Source organism: Neolamprologus multifasciatus, chromosome 8, assembly GCF_963576455.1.
Source record: "Neolamprologus multifasciatus chromosome 8, fNeoMul1.2, whole genome shotgun sequence".
Taxonomy (NCBI): Eukaryota; Metazoa; Chordata; class Actinopteri; order Cichliformes; family Cichlidae; genus Neolamprologus; species Neolamprologus multifasciatus.
Window position 1 is genome coordinate 15653294 of NC_140446.1, and position 19755 is coordinate 15673048.

Genomic DNA, 19755 nt, shown 5'->3' on the forward strand with positions numbered 1-19755 from the left:
ATGACATGCTGACTCACTGCAGGTGGTGTTCTCTCTCCAGGGATAGATTCGAACATTAGCAGACTGACAGGCACTGACATATGATTCAATGGCACTGCACAAGAGATCGTGGCCTTGATTTCCTGACAAACATACATCAAACACGCAGTCGTTGAAATATGGTGCCGGGTCCACCTCCTCGTGGCAGAAACTGAAGGGCCCATCAGCTGCCTGTATCACCTCACACTGATCTCTAGCAGGCTGTTCATTGGCACACTGTGGACAGGAGGAGCCACAGCCATCATTGCACGTGTAGTTGCCTGGCACCTTCCAGGCTCTCCCAAACTCATCTGGAGATGTGACTATCGTTCCAGATGGTGTGTGAAAGTCATCATTTGGATTTCCATTGAAATTTCCACAAAGTCCGCATATTTTTTCTCTGTTGATGACAACAGTTAGCAATAGTTCTTGTGTTAGTTTCATAAGGATAAATTATTAGTAAATAAATTATTTATATAGCTGGGATTATCCTGTTTTTTAAAGCATGTCAAACAATAATTACTGCAGCTTTGATGGGTGGGAATTGTACCTGTAAATTGGTGGTACGGAGATAAACACTGCACTATATCCATTATAGGTTACACTCAAGCCAAAATTAGTGCTGACAAGTATACGAGATCCTGTTGCGTAGATAGAAACGTTACCTTCATTCAAGACAATAGGTAAATTTCTAGTTACTCCATTCACCTAGAAGAGATAAGCAAAGAAAATCAGTGGGTAGTTTTTCTACTTTTTAATTGTTATTTTTTTCATTCACAGCAGTAAAAATATCCCTAAAATATATGTAGCTGCCATTTACTTCATACACCTGAAATTGTTCATAACAATCATCGAATGAGAACTATCACTAACTACTTACTTGTACCAAACCTCTTCTGTCCCTTGAGATATGCACGTCGTAGCCCCAGACATTCACAAAAACTTCAGCTACTATTGAAAGTGGAAGCCCCTCATTCTTAGCTTCCACGGAAAACTGATTGAGCTCATCAGTGGCATTACATAGGGTCACCAGAACATAGCGACAGGTTCCTTGGAAGTCATAGGCCTTACGATCAAAGGTGATGTAGTGAGGGTCTCCAGTAGCAGAGCAGGTGCCATGAGGGTTGGGATGGCAGCCAAACTCGCCCTCCACCACACGGCAGGACTCCCGGGGCCCACAGGAGTTGGGAGTACAGTGGACATTCCCTGTAGCACCGTTACAGGTACACAAGCTCTGACATTCTTCACCATCCCAGAACTGCTCACCACCTTGGTGATAGCGTCCTTGATGATAGCATCCACAAGATGTTGGTGGAACGCACTGGTCACCATTGAGGATAAAACCATTGTTACACTGAACAGCCCTCCTGGCACACAGTATCACAAGTGAAGGGGAAAGAGAGGCTGGGGCAAGCAGAAGGACAAGAGGTTCCACAGAGTTCATAATGGCTGTTTGATGGGCAGGTTAGTGCTGGAGAAAAACAAACAGGTTAACATAAAAAACATTTTTAAACATTTGGAGATCATGGCTAGAATTAATTCAAAAACAGTTGAATGCTTACCACAGCCAGTTGCATTTCTCCATTGTCCTAAGGCAACACCCTTCTGTTGACACATTAGTGCATAATCTCGTAGGACGCCACACAGAGTTGATGCTGGATTGTTAGAACCCCCATGATCTCCACACATACATCCACCTGCTGCCTTGGGTCGACCACAGGACCAACAGGGTACAAATGGCCCATCTGGTGAGCTGAGAATGCCACAGTACTCACTAGAATTGTAATTAGTTGTAGAATTTTGGTTCATGCTTTCCACGCAGTGAGCAGCCAGAGAGCCATCTCGCCAACTGTCTCCAAAGTCCTGAGAACTGTTGACCAGGACACCGTTGGGTGTATTGAAGTCATCATGTGGATGACCATTGTAATTACCACAGAGTCCACCCAGTGAACCATTGTAGACACCAGGAGCAGTGACACGGACAAAGTGAGGCCAGACTGTCTGCACAGTTACACCAAAGGAGGTGCGAATGATGACACTGTAAATGCTGCTGTGGAAGATCTGGATTCGGTTGGATGTAGTGCTGAAAGGTAGCCTGATCAGCTGACCGTTAACCTGCAGGATCATCCAGTTTTTTGCAGTTACAAGACTTAAACAGTATTGTGTCCGTGTACACATAAAAAAATATTAAAGGAAGAACATAATTTTAAGTAAGTGTTCCATTCACTTACCTTCACTTTACTGTTATTTGCCATCTCCATAGATACGTGTATCCCCTCTGCTTCAAAATGCAGAATTCGTGCAAACCTTGCTGGCCTCTTGGCACTTTTTCTGCTGTCACCATGAAGTGTGGGTGACTGGACAGTCCCATAACTTTGGCAAGTGTCAATCGACACGCCCCAGGATAATGGTATGTCAGTCCATCAAATGTCTGATATGACCCCGGGCCTCTGATCCAGCATGTTTCATAGCTATTTGGTCTGCATCTTCTTTCTCCATTCTCCAGCCTGCATGATTCAAATGGGCCACAACCTTGAGAGTGGAAAGTCATGGAGCCATAACTGCAGCTACAACGTCTCCCAGAGTTTTTGTCTAATATTACAGTTTGTCCAGAGCGGTAGTAGCGGCCCTCTAAGCTGCAGCCACACTCAGCGTGAGGAACACAGACCCTTGGAAATCAAAACAACATGAGGTGACAGAGTGGGTGTACAAAAAAATGAGAACATTAGAACAATGTTGGTATTAAACAAAACAGAATAAAATGATGGTCATTTACATGGTCAGATTGTCATGAAGACAATCGAACAGTGATATAAAGTTCTATAAAGCTCAGACAGCTATGTTTATTTGGAAGAGCAGCAACCACAATGGCATATGACCAAAAAGAAAAAAACTAAACAATGTAAGTCAGATGGTGTTTTGGTTATCACCTTTCTACAGGGTTGATGCCAACTTCCATAGACAGGTTCTGGGTCAGAGCATAGTCACAGGAGAAGTGCAGGTAGATGCTCTTTTCACGACTTATGAGGTCATCATGAGGGTCCACATCCCCGCTGATGGTGTTCTCATAACTGAAATGGGTCCCGTTGCTCTTAAGAGTAAGAAGACAAAAGAGTTTAAGAATAGTTTAGGTCGCCATCAAAAATGCTCTGCAATGAATGAAATGCTACTACAGTGAAAGAATCAAAAAGGTTATTTCACTGTACTAATTGTACCCTCAGCATTGTCCCACAAAGCTGGTCATCATTGTTGAAGTGGAAAACCAGTCGACCATTCTCAAGAGTCCCGTTGCAGGTTTCATCTTGAAGATGGAGGGCATCAGAGTGGAAGCCGGCCTCAAACAGCTGACAGCGGGACAGAGATATGGTGCCAGAACTACTGACACAAGTGATGGACGAGTCTAAGAAGGAAAGAGAAACACAATCTGACTCGTTATAGCATGATATTTTTTAAAGCTGAGTCATCAATACTGATTTGAAAGACATTTGTTGACTTGACTGCTTAATATAAAGGCTGACTAATGAAAATAAATAAATACACTACAGATACTGCTGAAGGTTTTAGTTAGCCCGCACCGAAGCTCTCGTTGTTTGGCCGATGGTGGTGCTCATTGCAGAAGCAGCCATAGACACCGTCCTTCTCACCACACCACTCGTGCTCTGTGCAGTCCAGCTTTTCACAGGGGTCTGACTCATCTGTAGACACAGAGAAAGGATCATCAGTGATGAATTGCAATGATTTAAATTTGTATTAAATGTCTTATTTGAGCAGTACAAACATACCACAATGCAAAGCAGAGCGCCAGTCAGGGATGTCTAGCCCCAGAACAGAGCAGGTTTTCTCATAGGCGGAGACAGCGGAACACAGCATGCCATTGGCTGGAGTGTAGAGGCAGAGGTCGTAGACACAGGAAGAGAAAAATGGCACGGGGTCAGAGTGCAGGTGGCAGATGCTGAATGGGCCGGTGGTGTTGGTGATGACACTGCAGAGTTGGGAGTATTCTTCTCTAAAGGCACAGTCATTCAGTCCATCATCATCTTCATCAGTGGAGCCACATCTGGAAAAGACAAATCATACTGCCATCAGCTACTGCCTTGTTGAAGCATCAATAGTGATTTCCATTGCAACTCACCCTGGTTGGCTGGTGGGTGACTTCCAGCTGTGTCCAAAATAATTATCGTTTTGTGCCAGTGTGCCATTGGGTAAGACTTTGTCATCTGAAGGATCATTGTTAGAGTTTCCACACATCCCTGTGACTCTGTCATGACGGTTTTGGCCCAGTCTGACCAGTAAAGTGCTCTGACCATCAACTGGACTAGCAAGTCAGAGGCATCAACCACTATGTAGCTTCCCTGCCTTACCACCTGAGCTAAGATTCCCACTGTGGTGGGAAGAGACACATTATTTCCATTTACCTGAGAGGACAAGAGATGCAATAAGTGTGTGTTGTTACTTTTGTGCAGATTAGACAAAGTAGAATGCTGTTCGTGAGTTTTTGGGAAAATCTGATAATACAGACCGTTCCACTCCCGAGGCGTAACATCCCGACGTTTTGTCACGTCCCATGGCGTTCCTGAGGAAACGCGAAAGGTGACCTTCCGGTGTTCTTATGGTACGCGCCGGGTTATGGATGAAATCAAGTGGAATGATGGTCCTGCGGTAATAGATCGTTCCAGCCCTGTATTCCAGCCCTAAACCTAACCTTACCCTAACCATAGCGTTATTCCTAATCTTAACCAGTACTTAATGGCATGTGTAGGAATGTTTAGCTTATTTTAGAGTTTAGAAATGTGTTAACATAGAATGTAGATTATTGTAGACATGCTGACACTGCCCTCAATGTAATAAAGGCCTGACTGTGTCATGAATTTAGGATTAGATTGTAGGGACCCCTCCCCCACTTGAACTGTGAAAGTAAGACAAAGAGGAGTTAATGCTGAGTGGAAATTCCCCAGAGGATACCTGGGTGGGTCTCACATTTGTAACTGGATAACTGCGGTCTGAAAGGGAGATGGGTTTTATGACCTCTAGGGAGTCACCTACACCCACAGTTTTAAACTGTCACGGACACTCACTCACGTGCACACACATACAGACAGGTATGCGTACACAGTCACTCACGAGCACTCACATAGACACGCGGGAACACGCACATGTAGGCACTCACGTGCTCATGCACATAGACACAGACACAGAGTTTGCAGCACACCGGTGGGGGGGGGGGGGGGGGGGGGAGGGGTGTTTATGATGGGGTCGCCTCTATAAGCTGGCTGTAACTAACAAAGGGGTGAAGATTTTGCAGAGGGACGTCAGCCTCGTCTTCCCTTCTAGAAGTGCATGCTTAAATAAAGATGAATAAAGGTTTTGTGAAATAACTATGAGTTCCGGTTCCGTCTCTGGATGCCTCGACGAATAAAAGAACGGGGTAAAAATGCTTTTGTAACACATGAAATAGTGTTTTCCCAAGCGATGTTGAGAAAAAGAGCGTCACTCTGAAATAGGATTTTTCTAATTTTAGAGATACTGCATAAATGCAAGAAAGCCATTCTACTTATGTTTAATATGAGCACTGAAGGACATAACCTGGTCAAAAACAGCTCAAACATTTCTCTCCACTGGAGGCCACGGTAATCCAGTCCGAGTGTGCATCTGGTTAGACATCATGTTTGTAAGAGTTTTATAGCTGAGTACAATAATCTTATCTTTATCTGAATTTGAAGCAGAAAATTGAAGATCATCCATGTCTTTATGTCTTTAAGACATTGCTACAGTTTAGTCTTATGGTTTCCTTGACAGAGCTGGAGATCATCTGCATAGCAGGGAAAATGTACACGATACCTTTGAAAGATACTGCGCAGGTGGTAGCATTGTAACAGCCCAGCTGGCCGTCTCTGATGGAGCACTGCTGTTCAGGAGTGCAAGATGAGGCAGAAACATAGCGCAGGTCATTTGGAGCGTGACATTCACATCTCTGGAGCAACCGTTCTGTCCAGAAGGACTCGCCTAGCCTGGAACCACACACACCATAATCTAGCCAAATTGATACAACAAATATAGTTCTTAAAATACCATTTTGAAGGATTTGTTTTCATTAATTGTAGGTGATTTAGTGCAGTAATTGCTAGATCACTGCAAACTGCAACTATTAATGTACTAAATATGTGACAGAGCAACTAGTCGTAGCTGTTGATCTTTCTCCCACAGAAAGGACAGATGCTAAATGCCACAATTTCAATAAATATGTGGAACAGAACTGCATGAAAAAAAAGTATTTAACTGTCCTGATGTAGCTGTATAATCTTCAACTGATTGTTTAATGCGTTCATTTATTTAGGGACATATTCCCCCCCCCAAAAAAAAATAAAAAAAAAAAATTCTGCAGTTTAAAGAGTTAGACCATCATTCTGCTTGTATAGCTACATATTAATTATTTTCTTTTTAGTGGTGTAATATAAAACAGTCATAATAGCTATGCTGAATAAATGATAGCAACTGAAGACCTTTTTTGTGATCCTAAGATTTCAGTTATATGAAACTATAAACTGTATTTTGCATTTTTGCAACCCCTATTATTTGCTATTTCATAGAAACTACCACGTTTCCAGGTATTCATCATGCTTTTCATTTGGTGTGGATTTATTTGGTTATTAACATGGAACTACATTTTTTTCCATTTTGCAGCCCTGAATTCTGGGTTATTAGACCTAAACTACCACATGTTTCCAGGTAACGTCCAATTTGCATTTTGTAGGCTTGTTCTGTGTTATTGAACAGAAACCAACATTGATTCCAGGTAAGATATCAGATTAAACATAATATTTACGGTGATACTGTTGTCAAACAAAAAAATGTTGGTGGCTGAGGCAGGATTCATTCCAGCATTATGGTAATATGGTAATGGTATCCCAATACATTAAAACTTAAAATCATATTAGTATCTTATCACCGTATTATTATGAGGTTAGTATATATAAAAATGTGTTTTATTGCTAGTGATTGTGACTATACTATTACTAAGTGTTTTTTTAAGCTCATGTACATACATTTGTATCCATATTATCACTTATAATTTATGGTCTGTTATTACATAGATATTTAAATGTAATAGTACTCACTAGATCACTTGGTTATTACTCTGGAAATGAAGTGGCAATTATTTGCTATATCTCTAGTTTTATCTTCCTGTTTCCACCTTGTTACCTCAATATTACCACATTATTACTGAGCTATAATAGACTCTGTTGTTTGTTTTAAATATATTTCTGAATTTTAAGCTTTGTCACAGTCCAAAACACTTCACGAAGCTTTCTAAATGTAAGAAGGGCAAGTCTGCTGATTCTGCTGATTTGAAGGGAATTACTTCAAGAGTATTTACTATTGACTTTAATATGTCTTACATCATAGTAGAATCCATCATATTGGCAGCCACAGCTTTCCACTGGGACACACCTGGTCCCACTCTTGATGAAGCCTTCATCACAGAAACATCCCTCAGAGCAGAACTGCTCACAGGTTTCATCAATGCTACTGGCACAGGTGTGGCCACAGTCAGTACCGCACAGCTCATAATGGCTGTTGGCTGGACAGTCCAGTGCTTAATAAGTGAGAAACGTGACAAATGGCACTAGTCAGACATACCACTTTAAATGTAATACAGTGTGGATATAGTGAGTATTGTAAAATTATTGGACATTTTATTTCTGAAGTGGTTAGCAAATTTCTTGTACATTTAGATATAAATAAAATATAATGACATGCTGACTCACTGCAGGTGATGTTCTCTCTCCAGGGATAGATTCGAACATTAGCAGACTGACAGGCACTGACATATGATTCAATGGCACTGCACAAGAGATCGTGGCCTTGATTTCCTGACAAACATACATCAAACACGCAGTCGTTGAAATATGGTGCCGGGTCCACCTCCTCGTGGCAGAAACTGAAGGGCCCATCAGCTGCCTGTATCACCTCACACTGATCTCTAGCAGGCTGTTCATTGGCACACTGTGGACAGGAGGAGCCACAGCCATCATTGCACGTGTAGTTGCCTGGCACCTTCCAGGCTCTCCCAAACTCATCTGGAGATGTGACTATCATTCCAGATGGTGTGTGAAAGTCATCATTTGGATTTCCATTGAAATTTCCACAAAGTCCGCATATTTTTTCTCTGTTGATGACAACAGTTAGCAATAGTTCTTGTGTTAGTTTCATAAGGATAAATTATTAGTAAATAAATTATTTATATAGCTGGGATTATCCTGTTTTAAAGCATGTCAAACAATAATTACTGCAGCTTTGATGGGTGGGAATTGTACCTGTAATTTGGTGGTACGGAGATAAACACTGCACTATATCCATTATAGGTTACACTCAAGCCAAAATTAGTGCTGACAAGTATACGAGATCCTGTTGCGTAGATAGAAACGTTACCTTCATTCAAGACAATAGGTAAATTTCTAGTTACTCCATTCACCTAGAAGAGATAAGCAAAGAAAATCAGTGGGTAGTTTTTCTACTTTTTAATTGTTATTTTTTTCATTCACAGCAGTACAAATATCCCTAAAATATATGTAGCTGCCATTTACTTCATACACCTGAAATTGTTCATAACAATCATCGAATGAGAACTATCACTAACTACTTACTTGTACCAAACCTCTTCTGTCCCTTGAGATATGCACGTCGTAGCCCCAGACATTCACAAAAACTTCAGCTACTATTGAAAGTGGAAGCCCCTCATTCTTAGCTTCCACGGAAAACTGATTGAGCTCATCAGTGGCATTACATAGGGTCACCAGAACATAGCGACAGGTTCCTTGGAAGTCATAGGCCTTACGATCAAAGGTGATGTAGTGAGGGTCTCCAGTAGCAGAGCAGGTGCCATGAGGGTTGGGATGGCAGCCAAACTCGCCCTCCACCACACGGCAGGACTCCAGGGGCCCACAGGAGTTGGGAGTACAGTGGACATTCCCTGTAGCGCCGTTACAGGTACACAAGCTCTGACATTCTTCACCATCCCAGAACTGCTCACCACCTTGGTGATAGCGTCCTTGATGATAGCATCCACAAGATGTTGGTGGAACGCACTGGTCACCATTGAGGATAAAACCATTGTTACACTGACAGCCCTCCTGGCACACAGTATCACAAGTGAAGGGGAAAGAGAGGCTGGGGCAAGCAGAAGGACAAGAGGTTCCACAAAGTTCATAATGGCTGTTTGATGGGCAGGTTAGTGCTGGAGAAAAACAAACAGGTTAACATAAAAAAGCATTTTTAAACATTTGGAGATCATGGCTAGAATTAATTCAAAAACAGTTGAATGCTTACCACAGCCAGTTGCATTTCTCCATTGTCCTAAGGCAACACCCTTCTGTTGACACATTAGTGCATAATCTCGTAGGACGCCACACAGAGTTGATGCTGGATTGTTAGAACCCCCCATGATCTCCACACATACATCCACCTGCTGCCTTGGGTCGACCACAGACCAACAGGGTACAAATGGCCCATCTGGTGAGCTGAGAATGCCACAGTACTCACTAGAATTGTAATTAGTTGTAGAATTTTGGTTCATGCTTTCCACGCAGTGAGCAGCCAGAGAGCCATCTCGCCAACTGTCTCCAAAGTCCTGAGAACTGTTGACCAGGACACCGTTGGGTGTATTGAAGTCATCATGTGGATGACCATTGTAATTACCACAGAGTCCACCCAGTGAACCATTGTAGACACCAGGAGCAGTGACACGGACAAAGTGAGGCCAGACTGTCTGCACAGTTACACCAAAGGAGGTGCGAATGATGACACTGTAAATGCTGCTGTGGAAGATCTGGATTCGGTTGGATGTAGTGCTGAAAGGTAGCCTGATCAGCTGACCGTTAACCTGCAGGATCATCCAGTTTTTTGCAGTTAACAAGACTTAAACAGTATTGTGTCCGTGTACACATAAAAAAATATTAAAGGAAGAACATAATTTTAAGTAAGTGTTCCATTCACTTACCTTCACTTTACTGTTATTTGCCATCTCCATAGATACGTGTATCCCCTCTGCTTCAAAATGCAGAATTCGTGCAAAACCTTTCTGGCCTCTTGGCACTTTTTCTGCTGTCACCATGAAGTGTGGGTGACTGGACAGTCCCATAACTTTGGCAAGTGTCAATCGACACGCCCCAGGATAATGGTATGTCAGTCCATCAAATGTCTGATATGACCCCGGGCCTCTGATCCAGCATGTTTCATAGCTATTTGGTCTGCATCCTCTTTCTCCATCCTCCACCCTGCATGATTCAAGTGGGCCACAACCATGAGAGTGGCAAGTCATGGAGCCATAACTGCAGCTACAACGTCTCCCACACTCTTCGTCTAGTATTACAGTTTGTCCAGAGCGGTAGTAACGGCCCTCAAAGCTGCAGCCACACTCAGCATGAGGGACGCAGACCCCACCACTGAGGATGTAGCCTGAATCACAGATGCAGCTTTCCTGGGGAGGTAGAGGGCAGTTATGGGTAGAGTTGGGATTAACACAGGTAGGTGGACATCCTGTGCCTTCAGACTCAAAGTGGCTGTTGGCTGGACATGGGATTTCTAGGAATAACAGAATAACATCGATATTTACATCGGTGGAATTTTAATACAATAATATTTTGAAATAATGCAAAAAAAAAAAAAGTGATTAACATACCACAAAAGCCAGGTGTCCTCCAAATTGGTAGCTGAATACCACTTTGTTGACACTGACTTGCATACACACTTAGGGCTTGACAGAGAATAGGTCGGTACCCTCCTCCTACACACAGATCATACACACAACTGTCCACAAAGGACTGTGGAGGGAGTTGTTGATGGCAAGCCGTGAAAGGTCCAGAACTACTGCTGAGGATACCACAGTGGTCAGTGTTGCTGTACAATGCTGTCTTTTCTACAGTGCAAACAGCACAGTCCAGACCTCCGCACTGTGGCCCACAGCTAGGCTCATCATCCCCAGATGCTTGCCAGCTGTTAGCAAAAACCACATCAGAGCTCACAACCTCACCGTCACGAGTTTGAAAGTCATCTCTACCAATGCCATTGAAGTTTCCACAAAGACCGCATGTACCATTCTGGTAAGTGTAGGGCAAGCTGATCTGGACATAATGATTTGTGTCATAAGACACCACTAAACCAAAGTCAGTGCTGACAAACACAGAAAAACCTGACTCATAAACCTGCACGGTGCCATTGCTAAGGGAGAATGGAGTGGATGCAAAGTTCCCGTTAACCTGTAAACAAAACCAGCAAATATATCAAGTGAGAAAAGTATATCTGGTCATAAAGTGTAGAATTTATCCAGAATCAAAATGACCAACCTTGGCCTGACCACGGCGTCCTTTGACAAGCTCAATTGTGTCATTGTAGACATGCACTTTCACCAGTCGTGTCCAAGAGACTAGAGTATTGTCTCTGTGCTCATTTTTGCCTTCTACTCTGTAGTAGGGCCGTCCACTATTACATTGCTCAGAGAGAACATACGTGCAAGTGCCTTGAAAGTGAAACACTGTGTCATCAAAGGTGTAGTAATGGGGATCACCGCTTATGGTGCAGGTTCCTCTTGGCACTGTCTGACAGGAGAACTGGAAGGAAGCTGGCTTGCAGATCTGTGAAAAGGAGCACGGCTCACTGCGGCACTGCAGGCCTGTTGAGGTACATGTGCACTTCTGTGCACAGGTCCTGTCACTCCAGAATGAAGCACCCAGCTGCACTAATTCACCTTAAAAAGAATAAAAGGAAATGTCCCTTATGCCTTGTGTTAAATGTCCAGACATTTACATTCATAAAGCTTTAGGAAAAAACTTTCAAACCTTACATTTTTTTCATGTACTGTCAAATAACAGCAGGAATTGCCTCAAGGCACTTTATATTGTAAACTAAAGACCCTCAAATAACAGAGAGAACACTGCAACAATCCAACAATGCCTAACAGCAGTCTGAGATGTGCTCTGTTGGGAGGATACGGCACTATGATTTCATTAAGATAAGATGAGGCCTGATTGTTCAAGACCTATATGAGGAAAATAATTTGAATCTGGATTTAACAGGGAGCAAAAGAAGGGAAGCTAGTATAGGAGAAATATGTTCTTTCTTTTTAGTCCCTGTCCGTACTGCAGCATTTTGGATCAACTCAATGCTTTTCAGTGAGTTTTTGGGAAAATCTGATAATACAGACCGTTCTCACTCCCGAGGCGTAACATCCCAACGTTTTGTCACGTCCCATGGCGTTCCTGAGGAACGCGAAAGGTGACCTTCCGTGTTCTTATGGTACGCGCCGGGTTATGGATGAAATCAAGTGGAATGATGGTTCTGCGGTAATAGACGTTCCAGCCCTGTATTCCAGCCCTAAACCTAACCTTATCCCTAACCATAACGTTATTCCTAATCTTAACCAGTACTTTAATGGCATGTGTAGGAATGTTTAGCTTATTTTAGAGTTTAGAAATGTGTTAACATAGCATGTAGAATTATTGTAGAGACGCTGACACTGCCCTCAATGTAATAAAGGCCTGACTGTGTCATGAACTTAGGAGTAGATTGTAGGAGACCCCTCCCCCACTTGAACTGTGAAAGTAAGACAAAGAGGAGTTAATGCTGAGTGGAAATTCCCCAGAGGATACCTGGGTGGGGTCTCAACATTTGTAACTGGATAACTGTGGTCTGAAAGGGAGATGGGTTTTTATGACCTCTAGGGAGTCACCTACACCCACAGTTTTTAACTGTCACGGACACTCACTCACGTGCACACTCATACACACAGGTATGCGTACACAGTCACTCACGAGCACTCACATAGACACGCGGGAACACGCACATGTAGGCACTCACGTGCTCGTGCACATAGACACAGACACAGAGTTTGCAGCACACCGTGGGGGGGGGGGGGGGGTCGCCTCTATAAAGCTGGCTGTAACTAACAAAGGGGTGAAGATTTTGCAGAGGGACATCGGCCTCGTCTTCCCTTCTAGAAGTGCATGCTTAAATAAAGATGAATAAAGGTGTTGTGAAATAACTACTGAGTTCCGGTTCCGTCTCTGGATGCCTCGACGAATAAAAGAACCGGGGTAAAACTGCTTTTGTAACACATTGTCAGGGGTCGCGGAGTGGAGGCGAGGAAGAAGGAACCCAAACGCAGGACTCGCAGGTAGGTGAAGCTGGGTGATTTATTGTCGATGGAGTGAACACACAGAACAGAGGAAGGACATGGCTGGCTGGCTGGCTGGACGATTGACTGAATGAATGAATGAATGAAGGACGGACTGGCTGGCTGGCTGGCTGGCTGACCGAACACAGGCGGAAACAACAACATAACCTCAATGACACGACAAAGAACGAGTAGAAACGGAAGACTTAAATACACAGACTGATGAAGATGATAATGAGAAACCGGTGAGTACACAGCTGAACATAATCTGGCTAATGGCACGAGACGAGCTAACACAGGAACAAACAGGAAGTGAAACAGTGGCAAAATAAACTGAACATGACAAAACTGAAAGCACTGGGTCGATGACCCAGGAACCCTGACAGTACCCCCCCCTCCAAAGGCCAGCACCTGACGGCCAAAAGAAAGAAAAACCAGAACAGGGTGGGCGGAGGGGGCCCAGGACGGAGGGACGGAGTCCAAAACAGAAACAGTTCAGGTGGGCGGCCGAGACGAGACAGTTCAGGTGGGCGGCCGCGTGGCCGGCGGCCGAGACGAGACAGTTCAGGTGGGCGGCCGCGTGGCCGGCGGCCGAGACGAGACAGTTCAGGTGGGCGGCCGCGTGGCCGGCGGCCGAGACAAGACAGTTCAGGTGGGCGACCGCGAGGAAGGCGGCGGCGGCTGCCGCGAGGAAGGCGGCGGCGGCCGCTGAGCAGGTCCGGTGGGCGGCCGCGCCGGCGATGACGTCCAGAACGTGGCTGGGGCGACGGTGCGGCAGCCGCAGGACCAGGCGAAGCAGAAGCTGAGGCCGGACCAGGCGAAGCTGAAGCTGAAGCTGAAGCCGGACCAGGCGAAGCTGAAGCTGAAGCCGAAGCCGGACCAGGCGAAGCCGAAGCTGGACCAGGCGAAGCCGAAGCCGAAGCTGGACCAGGCGAAGCCGAAGCCGAAGCTGGACCAGGCGAAGCCGAAGCTGAGCCTGACCCAGGTGAAGCAGAAGCTGAGGCTGGACCAGGCGACGGCACGGGAGCCGGGGGTGACGGAGCCACAGCTTTAGGGCCAGCGGGCGCGGAAGCCCCTGGCTGGAGACAGGCAGGGCCAGCGGGCGCGGAGGCCCCTGGCTGGAGAGCGGCCGGGCCAGCGGGCGCGGAGGCCCCTGGCTGAAGAGCAGGAGGGCTCACAGCGGGCGCGGAGGCCCCTGGCTGAAGAGCAGGAGGGCTCACAGCTGGCTCTGGGTGCTGTGGCTGCAAGTCTGGGAACTGAACAGGGTGGTGGATGAGAGACTGGACTGACTGGACGGGAGGCGACTGGACTGACTGGACGGGAGGCGACTGGACGGGAGGCGACTGGACTGACTGGACGGGAGGCGACTGGACTGACTGGACGGGAGGCGACTGGACTGACTGGACGGGAGGCGACTGGAGAACAGGACACTGAGCTACAGGGGACGACTGGACTGACTGGACTACAGACTGGACAGACTGGAGGACGGGCGACCGGGAGGCAGGAGGAGACTGGACTACAGGGGACTGGAGGGCAGGAGGAGACTGGACTACAGGAGACTGAACTACAGGAGACTGAACAGGAGCAGACTGGAGAGCAGGCGAGTGAACTGACTGGAGTGGGAGCTGAACAGCAGGTGAGGGAACTGACTGGACTGAGGAGGCTAATGGATGAGCTACAGACTGAGCTAGCGAAGGAGATAGAGCTACAGCCTGGGCTAGTAAAGCTGGTGCCTGAGCAGGGGACACCTCAGCTAGCCTAACCAGGGACAGTGCGAGGGCGTGAAGGACTGGATCAGGAGGTGGATGAAGAGGTGAAGTAGTAGGTGAACCAGTTAGCTCTTCCAAGCCTCTAGGGTGGCCAGGCTGGATTGAGGCTGCCCTCAGCCTGGGTGCTGGGACAGGCACGGGAGGTGGCTGGACACCAGTCACCCCCACCCGGGAAACAAGAGCGGATGTGGAGGTAGGCTGCGTCGCAGCTGCCCTCCTCCTGGGAGCTGGTACTGGTGTGGGTGTAGGCCGGGCCCTAGTCATCTGAGGTGATGAAATGGCTGAGGAGGAAGGCCGAATCTGGGCTGCCGTGCTGGTGGGAAATGGCTGAGTGACGAGTGTGGAAATAGTGACCGGGTGTGTGATACAGGCAGGTTTATCCGGGATTAGTCTGTTTCTTCTGCCACCACGATTTACAGTCTTTGCGGGAGCACAGCAGAAAAAATCTTCCCAGTCTACATCATCCAGGAGGGAAACTCCCCATGAATCGGAGATGAGTCCCTTAGTTAATCTGGGTGAAGTGTCAAATGAGGAGGGTGGAAAACAGTTACCGGAACTCACCACCGGGAGTTGTTGAAAATAGTCCGTGTTATGGCGGCGTGTGCGCCGCTTTCTCCGGGAAGAGGAAGCGGCCGGGGTAAACAGCTGAGCCTCTGGCGCGGTAGCCTCCATGGAGCCGAGGTGGGAGGCGTAGCCGCGGTGCCTTGGCGAAGGTGGAGGTCCGGCGAATGAGGCGGCGGGTGTGTGAACGAGGAGCGGAGCGGCGAGAGAGGGAGCAGCCGAAACACGGCATGAAACGTCCGCTCTCCGCGGCAAATGCTCCGGGGCAGGTGAGGCAGCAGGTGGGGGAACGCGGCGTCTCCGAGGCCCGCCCAGAGCCAGGCGAGTCCCCTCGAAGACATGCTCTCTCTCCGAGAAGAGCCGCTGTTTTCCCCTGACCACCTCTGCCCAACGGGAAAGCGCTGCCTCCTGCCGCTCGTAGAGGTCCGAGTCCGCTGGGTTCCAATCGTGTCTTCATGGCACGGGTCGTGTCATTCTGTCAGGGGTCGCAGAGTGGAGGCGAGGAAGAAGGAACCCAAACGCAGGACTCGCAGGTAGGTGAAGCTGGGTGATTTATTGTCGATGGAGTGAACACACAGAACAGAGGAAGGACATGGCTGGCTGGCTGGACGACTGACTGAATGAATGAATGAATGAAGGACGGACTGACTGGCTGGCTGACCGAACACAGGCGGAAACAACAACATAACCTCAATGACACGACAAAGAACGAGTAGAAACGGAAGACTTAAATACACAGACTGATGAAGATGATAATGAGAGACCGGTGAGTACACAGCTGAACATAATCTGGCTAATGGCACAAGACAAGCTAACACAGGAACAAACAGGAAGTGAAACAGTGGCAAAATAAACTGAACATGACAAAACTGAAAGCACTGGGTCGATGACCCAGGAACCCTGACACACATGAAATAGTGTTTTCCCAAGCGATGTTGACAAAAAGAGCAAACATGTGTAGATTGAGACCAAATGGTTCTCATATTCCCTCATTTTTCCAATCTCGTCATTTAGGAACGTGTTGTGTGTCCAAAAACATAATATGTTGACGATTTGTCACGTAGCATAAAATGTTACGCTTTGAGGGTGAGAACATGTTGGATAATAACGAATCACAGTAGGCCAGACTTTAAGTAATAAATGCATGAACTAATTTTTTGGCGTCACTCTGAAATAGGATTTTTCTAATTTTAGAGATACTGCATAAATGCAAGAAAGCCATTCTACTTATTTGTTTAATATGAGCACTGAAGAACATAACCTGGTCAAAAACAGCTGAAACATTTCTCTCCACTGGAGGCCACGGTAATCCCAGTCCGAGTGTGCATCTGGTTAGACATCATGTTTGTAAGAGTTTTATAGCTGAGTACAATAATCTTATCTTTATCTGAATTTGAAGCAGAAAATTGAAGATCATCCATGTCTTTATGTCTTTAAGACATTGCTACAGTTTAGTCTTATGGTTTCCTTGACAGAGCTGGAGATCATCTGCATAGCAGGGAAAATGTACACGATACCTTTGAAAGATACTGCGCAGGTGGTAGCATTGTAACAGCCCAGCTGGCCGTCTCTGATGGAGCACTGCTGTTCAGGAGTGCAAGATGAGGCAGAACATCGCAGGTCATTTGGAGCGTGACATTCACATCTCTGGGAGCAACCGTCTGTCCAGAAGGACTCGCCAGCCTGTGAACCACACCACACCAAATCATAGCCAAATTGATACAACAAATATAGTTCTTAAAATACCATTTTGAAGGATTTTGTTTTCATTAATTGTAGGTGATTTAGTGCAGTAATTGCTAGATCACTGCAAACTGCAACTATTAATGTACTAAATATTGCGACAGAGCAACTAGTCGTAGCTGTTGATCTTTCTCCCACAGAAAGGACAGATGCTAAATGCCACGATTTCAATAAATATGTGGAACAGAACTGCATGAAAAAAAGTATTTAATTGTTCTGATGTAGCTGTATAATCTTCAACTGATTGTTTAATGCTTTCATTTATTTAGGGACAGATCCCCCCCACCCCAAAAAAAATTCTGCAGTTTAAAGAGTTAGACCATCATTCTGCTTGTATAGCTACATATTAATTATTTTCTTTTTAGTGGTGTAATATAAAACAGTCATAATAGCTATGCTGAATATATGATAGCAAATGAAGACCTTTTTTGTGATCCTAAGATTTCAGTTATATGAAACTATAAACTGTAGTTTTGCATTTTGCAACCCCTATTATTTGCTATTTCATAGAAACTACCACGTTTCCAGGTATTCATCATGCTTTTCATTTGGTGTGGATTTTATTTGGTTATTAACATGGAACTAACATTTTTTTCCATTTTGCAGCCCTGATTCCTGGTTATTAGAACTAAACTACCACATGTTTCCAGGTAACGTCAATTTGCATTTTGTAGGCTTGTTTCTTGGTTATTGAACAGAAACCAACATTGATTCCAGGTAAGATATCAGATTTAAACATAATATTTACGGTGATACTGTTGTCAAACAAAAAAGAATGTTGGTGGATGAGGCAGGATTCATTCCAGCATTATGGTAATATGGTAATGGTATCCCAATACATTAAAACTTAAAATCATATTAGTATCTTATCACCGTATTATTATGAGGTTAGTATATATAAAAATGTGTTTTATTGCTAGTGATTGTGACTATACTATTACTAATTGTTTTTTTTAAGCTTATGTACATACATTTGTATCCATATTATCACTTATAATTTATGGTCTGTTATTACATAGATTTAAATGTAATAGTACTCACTAGATCACTTGGTTATTACTCTGGAAATGAAGTGGCAATTATTTGCTATATCTCTAGTTTTTATCTTCCTGTTTCCACCTTGTTACCTCAGTATTACCACATTATTACTGAGCTATAATAGACTCTGTTGTTTGTTTAAAATATATTTCTGAATTTTAAGCTTTGTCACAGTCCAAAACACTTCACGAAGCTTTCTAAATGTAGGAAGGGCAAGTCTGCTGATTCTGCTGATTTGAAGGGAATTACTTCAAAGAGTATTTACTATTGACTTTAATATGTCTTACATCATAGTAGAATCCATCATATTGGCAGCCACAGCTTTCCACTGGGACACACCTGGTCCCACTCTTGATGAAGCCTTCATCACAGAAACATCCCTCAGAGCAGAACTGCTCACAGGTTTCATCAATGCTACTGGCACAGGTGTGGCCACAGTCAGTACCGCACAGCTCATAATGGCTGTTGGCTGGACAGTCCAGTGCTTAATAAGTGAGAAACGTGACAAATGGCACTAGTCAGACATACCACTTTAAATGTAATACAGTGTGGATATAGTGAGTATTGTAAAATTATTGGACATTTTATTTCTGAAGTGGTTAGCAAATTTCTTGTACATTTAGATATAAATAAAATATAATGACATGCTGACTCACTGCAGGTGGTGTTCTCTCTCCAGGGATAGATTCGAACATTAGCAGACTGACAGGCACTGACATATGATTCAATGGCACTGCACAAGAGATCGTGGCCTTGATTTCCTGACAAACATACATCAAACACGCAGTCGTTGAAATATGGTGCCGGGTCCACCTCCTCGTGGCAGAAACTGAAGGGCCCATCAGCTGCCTGTATCACCTCACACTGATCTCTAGCAGGCTGTTCATTGGCACACTGTGGACAGGAGGAGCCACAGCCATCATTGCACGTGTAGTTGCCTGGCACCTTCCAGGCTCTCCCAAACTCATCTGGAGATGTGACTATCATTCCAGATGGTGTGTGAAAGTCATCATTTGGATTTCCATTGAAATTTCCACAAAGTCCGCATATTTTTTCTCTGTTGATGACAACAGTTAGCAATAGTTCTTGTGTTAGTTTCATAAGGATAAATTATTAGTAAATAAATGATTTATATAGCTGGGATTATCCTGTTTTTAAAGCATGTCAAACAATAATTACTGCAGCTTTGATGGGTGGGAATTGTACCTGTAATTTGGTGGTACGGAGATAAACACTGCACTATATCCATTATAGGTTACACTCAAGCCAAAATTAGTGCTGACAAGTATACGAGATCCTGTTGCGTAGATAGAAACGTTACCTTCATTCAAGACAATAGGTAAATTTCTAGTTACTCCATTCACCTAGAAGAGATAAGCAAAGAAAATCAGTGGGTAGTTTTTCTACTTTTTAATTGTTATTTTTTTCATTCACAGCAGTAAAAATATCCCTAAAATA

At 44.8% G+C, this 19755-nt stretch overlaps 1 protein-coding gene across 1 annotated transcript in view; it reads right to left on the reverse strand.

Annotated features, from left to right (window-relative positions):
- LOC146512727 (IgGFc-binding protein-like) overlaps window positions 1-19755 on the reverse strand; it is a 69412-nt gene that overhangs the window by 14896 nt on the left and 34761 nt on the right. Inside the window, 28 exon segments of the mRNA XM_085171009.1 lie at window positions 18-418; window positions 569-726; window positions 899-1375; window positions 1377-1489; window positions 1581-1691; window positions 1694-1736; window positions 1738-2133; window positions 2250-2326; window positions 2329-2687; window positions 2949-3109; window positions 3234-3418; window positions 3594-3713; window positions 3801-4075; window positions 4151-4328; window positions 4331-4591; window positions 5857-6026; window positions 7468-7612; window positions 7785-8185; window positions 8334-8491; window positions 8664-9253; window positions 9346-9898; window positions 10016-10599; window positions 10697-11273; window positions 11361-11761; window positions 17034-17199; window positions 18585-18781; window positions 18954-19354; window positions 19504-19661. Coding sequence (XP_085027135.1) covers window positions 18-418; window positions 569-726; window positions 899-1375; window positions 1377-1489; window positions 1581-1691; window positions 1694-1736; window positions 1738-2133; window positions 2250-2326; window positions 2329-2687; window positions 2949-3109; window positions 3234-3418; window positions 3594-3713; window positions 3801-4075; window positions 4151-4328; window positions 4331-4591; window positions 5857-6026; window positions 7468-7612; window positions 7785-8185; window positions 8334-8491; window positions 8664-9253; window positions 9346-9898; window positions 10016-10599; window positions 10697-11273; window positions 11361-11761; window positions 17034-17199; window positions 18585-18781; window positions 18954-19354; window positions 19504-19661 — 7816 coding nt within the window.